Below are 15191 nucleotides of genomic sequence, written 5' to 3'. Positions count from 1 at the left end.
TTAATCTCAACCTTCTCAGCAAAACCCTTAGTAGCCTCAGCTTCAACCATAATTCTTGCAAATCCAGCCCTTCCACTACCTTGATGACACATGTTTGCAGTAAGTGTGTCCATTGAAATAGGTTTTCCAACTCTACTTGCAATAGCACTTAGCCCCTTAACATTCCATGCTTCTAAAGGCACTTCATTGAGCTTAATCCACACAGGTACCTTAACAGGGTTAGTTTTCTCTAAAGTAATATCAGGATCCCATTTTTGAACAAGTAATGGCTTATTTACCATCCAAGGACTACATTCAATTACTTTATTCATCCCCTGTTCATCATCAAACTTGAAATAGCAGATGTTCTTACAGTCCATGATGATGTCAACTAGGCCAAACTTACTCCACATTTTTCTTAAATTGTAGCTTAAAGAATTATAAGACATATTACATCCAACAATATAGCCACATGCAGTTAAGTTCCATTGTTTACAGCTTTCTTCAACATACTCATTCTCAAAAATGACAAATTCATTACCACTATCATCAACATCAGGAGGAATATATGCTAATTTCTTATCATATACTCCTTTATTGACAACACTAGCATAAGTAGTTTTTTCAATTTTTCAGCTTCTTCATTACTTGCATTATTAACCAAAACATTCACAGGCATTGATTTACTTACACTGTTAATTTCACTTGCAGGTTGTTCAGCACTGGAACTTGTACCTTCAATGACATCAGCAAGCTCTTTCTCACGAACCTCATTAGATTCAATCGAGTCTCCAGGTTTCTTCAATTCATTCTTCTGTTGATTATTCTTATCCTTAAGTTTGAGATCATGAATTGTATCCTCAAATTTTTCAGGAATTTTACCCTTTCGAGAAGATTTCCTAGGTTTTGTGGTCATGATCGATTCGTGAAATTAGCAAAGTAAAACAGCAAATTGATCCTACAGAGATGTTCGCCTCTCACACATGAACAATTTCGATTCAGGAATTAGTGAAGATTGAGTGTAAAAATGGTGGATCTGATCAATGGAGGATGTAACAAACTTTCCCGCTCAAATCGCCATGGAGAGAGAGAGAGAGAGAGAGAGAGAGAGAGAGAGAGAGAGAGAGAGACCTAAAAAAAATTAACAACCTTAATTATAATTATTATATTATTAATATTCAAATATGGATTCTTTTTACAAAATTAACTACGTTACATATGTATGCGAAAACACATGTCTCTATATATTTGTAACAACACCGACAAGTTTCTGGATCATTAAAATAAATTACTTTAACATTTACATTCACTAAATACCTAAAACATGTTATTAAATTGTTTCATTTAAACAAACCCGTAATTTTACGGGTCATTTCTCTAGTGATTATATAAAGGCTAAGTTTAGAAGTTTAGATACAGTGGCTTTTTTTCTTTCGAAAGGCCATTTCATCAAATCATTAGAAAATTGGGCTAAGATGTGAGCCCAGCCCAATAAAAACCATAACGGCTACAGCCCGATTACAAACACGAACAAACTACAGGCCAGATTCATCCTAAAGACGACATACGCAAAAGGCACATACCATCAGATAAATCTTACTATTTATATCCGCGAGCCCCTTGAACCCTAGTTGGGGTTTTCAAGGCGAACATCCACCGATCAACACCGATTGCAGTATTTTCGGTCTCATTTCTGTTTTTCCAGCCTTCAATTCAACTTCCGCGTCAAAATTCTCGCACAGACATGTACGGATCGAGGGGGTATGTTTGCTCACCAATATCATTTTGTCTAATGTATTGTTATTTAGTTACGATTACTGTGTTAACTTTGTTTAATTGGATATCGTGCGTTCCTGCTTCGAATTGTATAAACAATTAATTTTTTTTTTTTCTGTAACTGGTTTCATGTATTTGTGGATTACTGATCATTACTGTGAAAATAATTAGATTATACTCTGTATGAGAAAGAAAATATGGTGATATTTTAAGAAGCTGTGACTGTTCATATAGGAAACTCAGAATTTGTTTATACTATTATGTGATTAAATGTTTATTTTGGTTTATGGTTGATATTTGCCATATGCATACTTATGTGCCCTTGTTTTGATAAATGATACTATGTGGATGATGTACTTACTATTAGAAATGCATGATGAAACTTCTGACATGTTTATCACAAATGATAAATAAAACTAGTAATCGGAGGAGTACAACTACTCATACGGTTGATGACTTGATGCGAGAAGTCACTCATATAATGAACAACCCAGATTATGAGCGTGACTTGGTGAGGAATAACCCTCATTTGCGTGAATTGGTCCATGGGAATCCAGAAAACTTGCGCAATATCGTCAACGATCCCGGCCTCGACCCACAAATAAGGGGGATTATGACAAACCCCGATCTCTTCAGGCAAACGGTCAGAAACCTGCGTGCTGCGCCTCCTCAAAAACAGGCTGCTCTGGAGACTACTGCTGCTGGTAAGCATTAATTATTTTCTCTTTTTTGATTCCTCACAGTGGCGAAAGTACCTTGAGGCAGAGGGGGGCGCCCGCCCCCAGTGGATTTGCAATTTTCAGTGTAAAAATTTTGGGTTTTTCGACTTTGCCCCTAATGGATTTTTTTTTTGCCTCAAAACCTACATATTTTGCTCCAAAACTTTCAAATTTTGCCCCAAATTCTCCGACTTTTACCCCAAAACCTTCAAATTTTTTACCCAAAACCTTCAAATTTGGCCAAAAACATCCATATTTTGCCTAAAAATCTCACTTTTTTGCCTCAAAACCTCCATATTTTACCCACAAAAATTGCTACAGTTTTAAATTTTTTTTGCCCCCGGTGAAAAAAAATCCTAGTTTCGCCACTAATTCCTCATATATATCTATATCTATATGTATCTATATATGTATATGTATGTGTGTATATGTATATGTATGTATCTATATATGTATCTATATGTATGTATCTATATATGCATATGTATGTGTGTTTATATATGTATGTTTGTATCTATATATGTGTGTATATATATACATACATATATATAAGTTTTTATGCATTTTCATAAAAACACATTCCATTTTAATTTCATAGTTTTTATGCATTTTCATGCAACAAATTACATGCAAATGTTAATTAATGCTCATATCAATAACAAACGTATGTTCATTACCACAATTTACATGTTAAATTGTCAATTATAAGAAATGTTCATGTTCACAAACATATATGCACATGTGAACGAGAAAATATATATTTGATTATATAGGTGAAAGGTGAATTATAAGTTTTTTTTCAAACTATTCTATGTTTATTTTTTCTCTCCATCAACATGTGTGTATATATGTATATATGTATATATATATTATGATATATGCTCTGTGTATATAACTATAACTATAATAATAATAATAATAATACGTGATGCGAGTTTGCAGATACAGGTATTGCCTTGAAGCCTACTGTCTCTATAAATGTACGGGTTTTAAATGGCCCGAGTTTCACTGTTAAGGCGAGTCTTGAGGCGTCTGTCGGGTTGTTCAAGTTTCTTCTTGAAAAACACTGTGACGTGCCAGCTGGAGAGCAGAGGCTCGTTCATAAAGGACGGATTTTTTATGAAGAGGAAAATACTTTAAAAAGCTACGGTAAACCTTTTAACCCTGATCCAATCCATATAACCTGTTTAGATCAATTTTGAGAATTTGTGTTGCTTTGATGTTAAGTGAGTATGGCTACGGCCTTTTGTGTTGTTTTCTGGTTTTGGGCAGGTTTTACCACCTTAGCCTTGTTCTGGTTGTTGGTTGAACCCAAAAAACTCATTGAGTAACCCAAACCCTAAGCTAGAGGTTGGTGGGTTTGCAGATAAAAAAACCCTGACCCAAACTTTCTTATTTCGAGTTGGTTTCATGGTTGTGTTTGAAACTGCCAGCCGTGTTAAGGTTATTATAGCTACATAATAAATGTGATTACAAGTGTGTATTTATTTCCCTATCTTTTTTTTTTTGTTGGCTACAGGTTTGAAGGCCGACGACACCGTTCACTTGGTTCGTGGTTCAGGTAGTTTAACTTGGTTTCAACGAACACCGAGTCAGGTATTTGTGTTACTCATGTATTTTAATTTTTCTTTAATAGTTCATTTATAATTATGATGATATTGACTGGCACAAATTTTTGTGTTTTGTAGTTATTCGGACGCAGAGCCCACATCATTCAGGCAATGCATGATTCAAATCCCCAATTTGAAGCTATGGTGGAAAGTCCCGAGTTCAAGCGTATGTTTCCCCCGTCCATGAGCATGGAGGTAAGTCCTGATTTGACTGTCTTACTCTATTCAAAGATTTACCTTGCTAGTATTATTATTATTATTATATTATTATTATTATTATTATTATTTTAATTGTCACTTATATTTTATTAACTGTAACATCATGTTTATTGCTATTATTACAGCAAACAATGACCATGCAGGAGACTGCTTTTGCAATGCTTACTAGGGGACCTGGTGATATATGAATTCATTCTCCTCTATTTATCAAAAAATATTATTTTTGTTACTGTTTTACAGTAACTAATAATAGCTGATGATGATGTGTTTTAATCAAATGAATAACAGTGCCTCCAGAGGAACTATATGCTACCCAATTAGCACAAGTTGAAGAGATGGGTTTTACCAATGCTCGTGATAACCTTGATGCACTCACAGCTCACTCAGGTAATGTTTATGCTGCGGTTGAGCTCTGTGAAATCCTTGCTAAATATCATTAGGTCTCTCATCTTCTGTTGTATTGGCGACTTGGTTAATGAAATTTAGGTACTGTAATTAATAGTCGGCAGTGTTCAGGATGACTTTTTTTTATTTAGATTAATCATGGTTGGTTGTGACTTTAATTAGTTTATGAACCTATGGTTACCAACTACTTTGGTCATGTACTTCCATCCATGGTTTTCTTCATTTTTCTCATGTCTTCATTGTGTAGTTGCAATCGAAACTATCACCAATATATTAAAAGACTATTCAAACTTAAACTTAAAAAAACTGCAACGAATAGTCAAACAAATATTCTTATGTAGAAGTAGAAGCCTTAAAGGTGAACAACATTGTAATGATCTCAAATTTGCTGCAGGGAGAACAAATGAATTCATCGTTATCGTTTGTCGTGTTCCAATTGTGACTGTGTGACACTGTATGTACAATACAATATTCTTGAGACGAAAATAGTAATACGCTACGCGTGAACTCATGGGTGTAAAACTTTTGGTACATATAAAATCAAGCATAATCAACACTTCAAGTCAAATCAGTTACAAATAAATGGGATGGGAATGAGACCTCTACATACAACAGAACATGTAATATTCATTTTGGCTCAAATGGAGCTAAGCGGACATTGTTAACAATAAAATGTGTAAAATCTGTGCACCTCATATTGTTTTAGTAGCACAAGTAACAAAAATGGCAATAGGGACATGGGGACTACTATTACTGGTCCAGCCAAACTATAATGCAACCAAATCTGATATAATAGTGTATATGATAAACACTGAATTAAGAACGAATTCATGTTTTTATTGAGATTTGATCGAATTACAATAATTGGGTTTTGAGAGAGAATGACCTAGGCTAGAAACATCAGCAAACCAAGAAAATTTAAAACTCACAATAAGTAGAACTATTGATCAAGTTCAATAAGGGTTTTCATCTTCGGAGCCAAAGATGATTATATTTTGAGCGAAAAGAACATGAACGAACAATGGTTTTTCTTCATCCATAGGATATTCGTTACCCGTCAACGAATTTTCTTTTACATCCATACACATGACCCGCGGATATCCACAATCCGTGGGCAAACTCACGGGTTATAAACATACACAATTTTTAATCCGTTTTCATGGTCCTTGGATTTTAGTTTCACAGTTAAAGTGTAAATATTTTCTTGTTGAGTGTGTGTCTACGTTAGAATGCAAGAAACAAATGAAAACTTATTTAAGAAATGAGGATCGTAACTTATAAAACTTATTCAAAGAGATATGGTTAAGATTTAAAAAGTTGGCAGATTCTTCAATGAAAAGAGTAATTAAATCTCTGAGAATTTGGGATTTCGGTAACTATCTTTTAAAGGCTCGTGGTTTTTTAAAAAATAATTAATAGTTGTTTACATATTAAGTAATAGACAAAAGTTATGAATAGTAATTAGGGGCATTTTTGACTTTTCACTTTTTCTTCTTCTTTTTTTTAACTAAATTTCATACCCCACACTTTTTTGAAAAATTCAAATCGACCCCCAAACAGGAAATAAAGTGTTAAATAATCATTTTCATAAAAAAAATCTTAAATAAACTCCACCCAAATATTCAACGGGTCATATCTTCTCGCTCGCAACGAGTTAAATTTTTCCGACACCATCATTAAACTCGAAATAATTTTAGGAACACAATATCACTAGCTATACGCAAAATGGACGCTTTTTAAAAAACGCTAAATATTTGGGGTACTTTTCATACACGTTGATTTTGGGTTAAATTTTTAAAAGTCGACAATTTCATAGCGAAACGCGGAGATGCACATATATTGTTAATTTAAAATAACATTTAAATCTCTCACGTGTTATACCTTTTAGTTCGACTCGAGTTGCGCTTCAACGACATCATCGTTAGCCACAAAATAATTTTACTTAACGCAATAAAATAGATTGAAAACCGAACCCCCGGCGCGAAGCGAGGGTTCGATAACTAGTATTGAAACAATAAGGATGATAGCAATGTAGCGTCAAATTCATCCATCATCCCAGTTGGCAACATGTTTGACGCCCATAACGGGGTGTCAGTTTACAATTTGATGGAAAAAAAGTGTCAAAGGATTTTCAACCAATCAGATTTTACCATTAATTTTATATATTATTATATTCTATACCCAACTACCAATAATATTTTACCACATCACTCATGACACCATTTGACCGATGCCCCATTAAACAACTTCACTTCTTGACTTTGCCACATCACTAAAAAGTACATCATTTGTCTTTGACGTCACAGTCACGGTGCGAGGAGTAAGTATCATAATTGTTGGAATTGATTGCAAGTAGTAAGCATGGGGTGAAATTAAGTGTAACCATGTGGGTTATGAATCTTTTAGCGGATATATTTGTGGGTTGTTTAAAAGAGGTATTAAGGATTTGCGGATCGGATTTTATTCGCATCGGATCTAATACATCCATCACACGCTCGTGACCTATCAACGAATATTAAATTTCGCCCACCCCATACCTGCGGGTGAAGTTTTTTAGGGAATGTAATTGTGGTTATTGGAATTTTTGTTATAGCAAAAAAGAAAGGTACTGTACAAATAAATTTAGGGCAATATCATAATGCTATCATATTGTATCTTTGCTCTTCAGCTGATGTAAGTGTCGTTCAACCTGCTAAAAGTAGGAAATCGGATGCAAAAATAAAATGATATATCTGGAAAATTTAAAGAACATCGTGTTGAAATAGAATTAGAAACCGTTTTTTATAGGTTTGAACTTTTTATGGCAACCATTTTGACATGTAGAACGATTAATGCCCACTTTGAGCTCTTAATCAAAACTAACTTCTACTACTGTTGCCATATCTAGAATTTTGGCGTCCGCCATAACCAAAAAGAAGAAAAGGGTAACAGCTGCACGCACACAAACATTACTGCCAAAATTTCATTTAACAATTTGCATCATATAATATGCTTATAACTAGTTTCTACTATCAATGCAAGTGCAAAAACTCTTAACTAGCTTATGGAATTTTGAACTAGAATTACACAATCTTCAAATTTAACTCAATAACTGTTTCTTAGCTAGACCGCTAGACGTTAACTCAAAAACTGTTCCCTAGCTAGACCGCTAGACGTTAAAACAAGTTCCGTGTTTAAAGTTCTCTGTCACGACCCTACTTTTTCCGTTATCTTTTACCGTTAATTATTTAACGACCGTTAACTGTTATTCGTGCCACGTCATTTCTATGACCTATATTATTATTTTTGTAATAATAATATATATTAATTATTATGTGTTATGTGAATATTTGTATTCATATTTTAGGTTATACGTTTCTACGTGTCGCGGATTTCTATCCGGCGAATCTTTTCGGTTTTCAAACCAACGGTCGAGCTTTTGGGATGTTTAAGTCCTAATTATTTTAAATATGATATTTTAATGTCATATGAATATATATAGTGTTTATATATATTTTTCGTCGCGTATTTGTTATCTCTCCGAATTTTTAATCGCGTAGTCGTGTTTTCGCGTTTCGGGTTTCGTTCGAGCGTTCGGGCTGCAAGGAAGTTGCAAGTTAGCAAAATTGGGCTAGTGGGGCCCACCCCACTCACCCCATTCGGCCGAATAGATGGGGAGGGGGTATCCCCTTTTGTTTTCATTTTTCCCATTTTATTTTCATTCCATTTTATTTCACTACTAAACCTAAGTTACAATTTTCTCTCTTCTCCCTTTTTCTCCCCTTTGGCCGTCGCCTAGCACACCACCATCATCATCCTTCAATAAAATCTTGCTTGGATCATCAATTCATATACATAAACGGATTCTACGCGTTCTCCTCTACACGATTACACCTCTTGATTCTTGATTAGGGTATAAACCCTAACCCTAGATTTTTAATTTTTCTTTAATTTCTGTATTTTGATGTTATATTGATAGTATGATAATTACATGTTATTGTATTGATGATTGTATGCGTAGAAATGCTCAAATATATATGTTTTCGGTTTGATTGAATTGGGACAGCAGCATTTTCGTTCATTTCTGGTTATGTAACCGATATAAAAGTGAAATTAAAATATCAAGATGAGTTTCTCTCATCAAGACATTAATTTTAGACTCCGAATTCATGTCATTTCGATTCCCGGAGCTCTAGATATGATTAAAATGGTGTTCTGTTAAGATTAAATTGTGAAAACGAATTGAACCAGGTTTGTTCCGACTTTGTGACCACTTTTAGAGTCTTTAGGGTGTATTAGTGTGTTAGGATTGATGATGGGATGAACTTTCATGTTCGGGTCATCTAAATCCGAGCCACAGATCACCCGTTATGACTAAAACGTGTTTTTGAACGGATTAAAGTTCCAAGTGGTGTAATGGCTGGTCATCACGACTTGGTTGCTGTTCTTGGAGTGTTCTTGAGTGCACCAATGTGTCGGGTGGTTTTATTAGGCGGAGATATATATAAGGCTCGCCGAAAACCGACACCCGGGGCTCAAGATATGACCCGATGAAGTTTTAATTAAAACTTATGGTTAATTATTAAAACTTATAATATAGATAATGATTTTCATTATTATTAAATTACTTATGATATAAAAATTAATTATTACTCCGTATAATTTAAGACTTATGATATATATTTATTATATCATTTAATAATTACTTATGATTTAATTAAACTTTTAATTAAACTTATGATTAATAATACTTTTATTATTAATGGAAAATATTTATGATAAGTATTAAACTTATATTATGAAGTTATTATAATGAGACTTATAATAAGTATTAATTAATTATTTAATTATTATAAGGCTTAGTTATTATTTAATTATAATTTAATTATTAAATACTTATGATTTAATAATTATAATTAGAAACTTATGATATAATTAATAATTCATTATTAACTAATAATACTTATGATATGATTTATAATTTATTATTAATTAATAATACTTATATTATGATTAATACTTAATTAATTAATTAAGTACTTATGTTATATTAATTATATCATTTAAACTTATGTTAACTTTAATAATTCATTTTAATTTAATTAAACTTATGTTATGACATAATTATACATACTTAACTTTAATTAATATTATAACTTATATTATTATTACAACTTATACTTTTAAAATTAATGTTGACTATGTTTGATCAAGGTTGACTTTTGAGTTGACTTTCGGTTGACTTTGACTTTCAGTTGACTTTTGTTGACTTTCTAATTAAGGACACTTTCCTAACTTAAAAACTTTCTAAAAAATAGAAACTTTCTAAATTTGAAAACTTTCCAAAAATAGAAACTTTCCTAAAATAGAAACTTTCTAAAAATAGAAATTTTCCAAAAATAGAAACTTTCCAAAAATGGAAGCATGCTAAAAATAGAAACTTTCTAAAAATAGAAAGTGTGTGTCCGTACGCTGTTCCGATCAAACCTATGCATGTTGAGTATTGTTCTATGTCTACTTGCAACATGTACAATAGCTATCATACTAAGATTTGACCTAAGTTAGTTATTTATATCGACCTGCTTTATTTATAGGTCGGCGTTGTGATCATTCCTGATCACTTTACTTCGTTTGATGTTCGCTTATTTGTGTGGTTTCTTCGTTTACTATTAAGGTGAGTTATAGTCCCGTTTTTACATGCTTTTCAAAGTATATTTTTGGGATGTGATTACATGCAATTTATTTCACGTTTAGACTTTAGACACAAGTGACAATTAAATTTAAATTATTCATTGTGAGTTGAACAAAAATATTCCCTAGTCTGGTAACTGTAATCACTGGTTTCTACTGGTGAACGCGAATCCTACGGATAAATCTATCGGATTTGATAACCCCATTTCGAGCTAGTCGCGCTAGCAATTTATAATCAGAATGTTTAGTACTTCGTATTTTGTTGTAGATACACTGTTCGGTGTATAATATTTATTGTGTTTGGCAAGGGTAAATAAAGGGTTAGGTGGTTACCAGGTGGCTCATTGATAATGGAATAATGTTTAATGTTTTCTAACATTTTAAATCTTGTGGTCTAAAGTTTATTCATTTATTTAAACCTATAATTCACTCAACCTTTGTGTTGACAGTTTACTCGCATGTTTTCACAGGTACTTGAGTTTAATTAATGCTTCCGCTGTGTTAGAAGAGTCTGCATGCATTTGGGCAGATTTTGTTAAACATTTATGAAACTTTGAACTTGCATTCTATTTTTGAATAATTTAAACTTGTGGGTATTGTTGACAATGTTTTATGTCAACTTTGGTTATTAATATGTTGGGTTATTTAAACTACATATTTTTGGTATGTTTCCTTTTTGAGAAACTTTTGAAATAAAAGAATGCAATGTTGTTTATTAAATTCATTTAAGTTCGATCAAGCTGTGGGACCAAGTGACGGAGCTGTTAAGTGTTTTGACGGGGCCATCACATTCTCTTACCTAAAACAACAACAACAGCATGAACAAGCCGGTGACTCCGGAACTGTAACAACCCGCCCCACATCGGTTTAAGAGAAGTCTACTAGATAATTTTGAGCTTGAACAAACTCGTCAGCATAAACAAATTGTTAATTAAATAAACTAATTATTATTATTATTATTTATAAAATAGTTAGATAACAATAGATAATTATATTTGCGAACCCGCTTTTGTGGCCTATTGGTTGGCCGAATACCTTGTGTATTGGATGAGGTGTGAGGTCTCAAGTTCGAGTCCCTATCTTAAAAAATCCAGAGTTTCTACTCGATTATGCATTAGGCTCGAGGAGGTTTTACCGACCGTATTTAAGGAATTAGGCCCGATCCTCCTTCTCTTGGGATAGTTTAAGGATCAGGTCCATGCTATGCGTGTTTGTGAGAAAAATAATTGAGTAGGTGGTTTCTATCCCCGCCAGTGATTTCATACAACTTGCCTTTTCAAAAATAATAAATATATTTACTACATAAATCATGAATAATTCACTTCGTACTTAAAAATTTCACAATAAATTAAATATCAAATATTAATGAAAACTTATAATATAATTCTTTATTATTAATATTAACTATTATCATTATTAATGATTGATGATTTTATTCAGGGATATTGGTCAAAATGCCCCCATTTTCAAAACATTTTAACAATATTCCCTCGAAAAAACGAAATGTCAAGATGTGCCCCCTACCCATGCATTACACACCACGAATGATGCGTCTGACCGGGTGTGTGATGTGTGTGGGTTGTGTCATCGTATAAACTACACACACGCATAGCCTATTTGGGAAACACGCACTGTGCGTGTTAACCAGATAAGGCTAGATTTTTAGGATAAGATTTTCATGACTTTTTCGATTTTCAAGATACTGTGAAAAGCAAACTTTGGGTCCCCTTGGTCACGTTTTTTCTGAATTGTGTCGACTATCATACCATTAAAGCCAAACTTGGCTATTCAATGTTTCACCAGTGAAAACCACCAACCCCTCGTCTGTAACCCAAACATCACCCACCTACCAATATCACGACCTTCAACATCACCACGACCACCAACATCACCACAAGCCACCAATACACGACCTACAACATCACCATCACCGACGAAGATAACTACCAACAACATGGGAACATGTCCCACTATACGATCACAACCATCACTACCTACATCACTGTGACGACCCGAAAATTTTTGACCAAATTTAAACTTAATCTTATTATGATCTCGACACGATAACCAAAGTCTGTAATGTTGGGTCTCAAAATTTTTGAACTATTTCATAACTGCATGTGACCTTCGACTATTCCCGACGATTCATGAACAATTGTGTGTAAATAAAATATATATATATATATATATATATATAAATAAGTTGTAATTAAAATAAATATCTATATGATTTCAATATATAATTATTACTATATCGCAATATATGAATAAATGTTCAATATATGTTATTATATATATTAAAATAATAAGTTTGATTACAGATTAAAAAAAATATAATTGTTCTAGTTACTCTCATTACTACTATTAATATTAATATTAATATTAATATAAATATCAATGTTTGTATTATTAATACATATACATATAGATATGAAATTTGAAATGTATAAATTGTGATATTGCGATTATATTAAAATTATTATTATCATTAATAATATTATTATTATCATTTTATTTATCATCATTATTATCTTTATTGTTATTATCATATTATCAATATCTTCATATTTATTATCATTATTAATATTATTATTAATAAATATTAATATCAATTATTATTATTAATATTAATAGAGTTAATATTATTAATATAATTATATATATTAATTATTAATATAAATTTTATAAACTCACAAAATATTGGAGATTCAGTTCATGTACCAATCTAACTGCATATGATTCGTTCCTATTTTAAATTAATACCAGTACAAATTAAACCATAATAAGAACAAAATTTGTTAAGAGTCCCTATCCACTTTTAAATTTCTTGGTTTCTTCTTTTGGTTTCGAATATCTCTGTCAACCACTCGTTTCTTCTGTTTCTTCTATTTTGGCTCTTAACAATATCAAAGAACAATCAAACTACTCCTTCTCTATATTTATATATACATATGTATACATTACATGAGTTACACCTACACGCACCCATTTCTCATCTTTGTTTCTGTTTTAGAATCGAGAATCAACTACAACAATCAACCACCATCTTTCACATTGGATTATCTTTGAACATCACCCCTGTATTCGTTTCTCTGCTTCTCTCTTGTGGTCAAGTACCACCATTTAACCGACACATGAACCATCCCTATCTTTAGTTCTTGTTTATGTAATCAATTAGATCAAACCAGTGACCACCACTTTTGTTAAACCCACTTCAATATTACCACTCCAACACCGCCTCAAATCATCATCAACCGTCACCTTATCACCATTATCTTCGACCTTGAATCAAACCACCCAAATTACCATGAACCCGATTCATCAACTCTACATAAACCCTTCAGCTACTATTGCATCTATTTTCTTTTTCTGTCTCATAAAGAACATCGCAACTCACAAACTTGCTGCATATTTTCTTGCCCAATCGAAAAGCTCAACTACTACAGTTTCTATTTCGATTTTCATAATGCTGTGATAAGTTAAAAAAAAACGAAGGTATTATGTTAAGGGAATGAAGAGCACGTATTTATTCTATTGCCAACCATAAAAGGGAAGACTAGGATCAAAGATTTATCAAAGTGGATGCTATTACTTTTTCCAATTGGCCGACCAGCACAAAGTAAATCCACTAGTTTTCTTTAAAAAAAATAATATATTAATAACAATAATCACAAGTAAATAAATAAATAAATAAGCAGCAATGTTGTTGGCTACTGTTTTTCTGTTTTGTGCGTGAGCCATGTTCTTGGGCCAAGATCCAAGCTATTTGTGAGTTAAGTTAATCCAATTTCTAGTGGGCTGCTGCTGCATTACGTCTTCTGTATAATCACCAAGCCATACACCACTAGTACCGTTATTTTTGTTTTGATATACAAACTGAAACCCAGCCCACCATTATTCGAGGATACGTTTGGTTTCTTTGTGCAATCGAAACCTAACAAGATCAAAACTCAAACCTGCAACAAATGACGACGATGATAATTTTATGAGGTTAAGATAAGTTTATGATATAGGGTATTAAATGATGATACATGATACATGCACGATGATGATGTGTTATTATTATGTTGATGGTGTCGGTATGATGATGATTCGTTAGGAGAATGAAGATAATGAATCACAATAGTGAAATAAAGATGGAAGAGGAAACTAAATACGAGCTATATAAGAAGTGGTGTAGAAATTAAAATAGAAAGAATAGAACGGTTCAGTGGTTAAGGAGTTTTGGGGTAGACGAGAGATCGTGAGTTCAAATCTAGGCAACTACATATATATATATATATATTTTTTTTTGAAGACTGTATTGAAGGCTTGGGCTAAGATTCCCATTTTATGATTGTTGTTGGGCCGTAACTTTCCTGCTGTTGGGCCGAAAAAGTTTGGCCAAGCGGGTTAAATAAAATCTGTCTTCAAATCTAATCAAAAAAATAGAAGTGGAAGGGTGGTTTGATGTGGTGGTGGGGTCTTGGGAGGTTGCGAGTTCGAGCCTAGGCTATGACATTTATTTCTTTTAAGCTTGTCTTGACTTGAAGGTAGTCTCTTTTATTATTATTATTAGTATTATTATTATTATTATTATTATTATTATTATTATTATTATTATTATTATTATTATTATTATTATTATTATTATTATTATTATTATTATTATTATTATTATTTTAGCATTATTAATATTACAACTTTCTATTATTGATATTATTTTATCAAATAAAGTATTAGTTATATAAAAACATATTTTTAACATAATCATATATATATATAAATAGTAATTTTATTTTAAGCATAAATGTATAATATGTATAATGAATAA

At 32.3% G+C, this 15191-nt stretch overlaps 1 protein-coding gene across 1 annotated transcript; it reads left to right on the top strand.

Moving 5' to 3' along the window:
• The first annotated feature begins 1567 nt into the window (after positions 1 to 1567).
• Positions 1568 to 4895, top strand: LOC139904281 (uncharacterized). Its single transcript, XM_071886222.1, has 7 exons — positions 1568 to 1740; positions 2176 to 2459; positions 3417 to 3623; positions 3994 to 4070; positions 4163 to 4279; positions 4429 to 4480; positions 4592 to 4895. The coding sequence occupies exons 1-7, from the start codon at positions 1724 to 1726 to the stop codon at positions 4741 to 4743; spliced, it is 906 nt and encodes a 301-aa protein (XP_071742323.1). The 5' UTR covers positions 1568 to 1723; the 3' UTR covers positions 4744 to 4895.
• The last annotated feature ends 10296 nt before the right edge of the window (positions 4896 to 15191 follow it).

This window comes from Rutidosis leptorrhynchoides, chromosome 4, assembly GCF_046630445.1.
Source record: "Rutidosis leptorrhynchoides isolate AG116_Rl617_1_P2 chromosome 4, CSIRO_AGI_Rlap_v1, whole genome shotgun sequence".
Lineage (NCBI taxonomy): Eukaryota > Viridiplantae > Streptophyta > Magnoliopsida > Asterales > Asteraceae > Rutidosis > Rutidosis leptorrhynchoides.
This window is presented reverse-complemented; position numbering and strand designations above follow the sequence as displayed.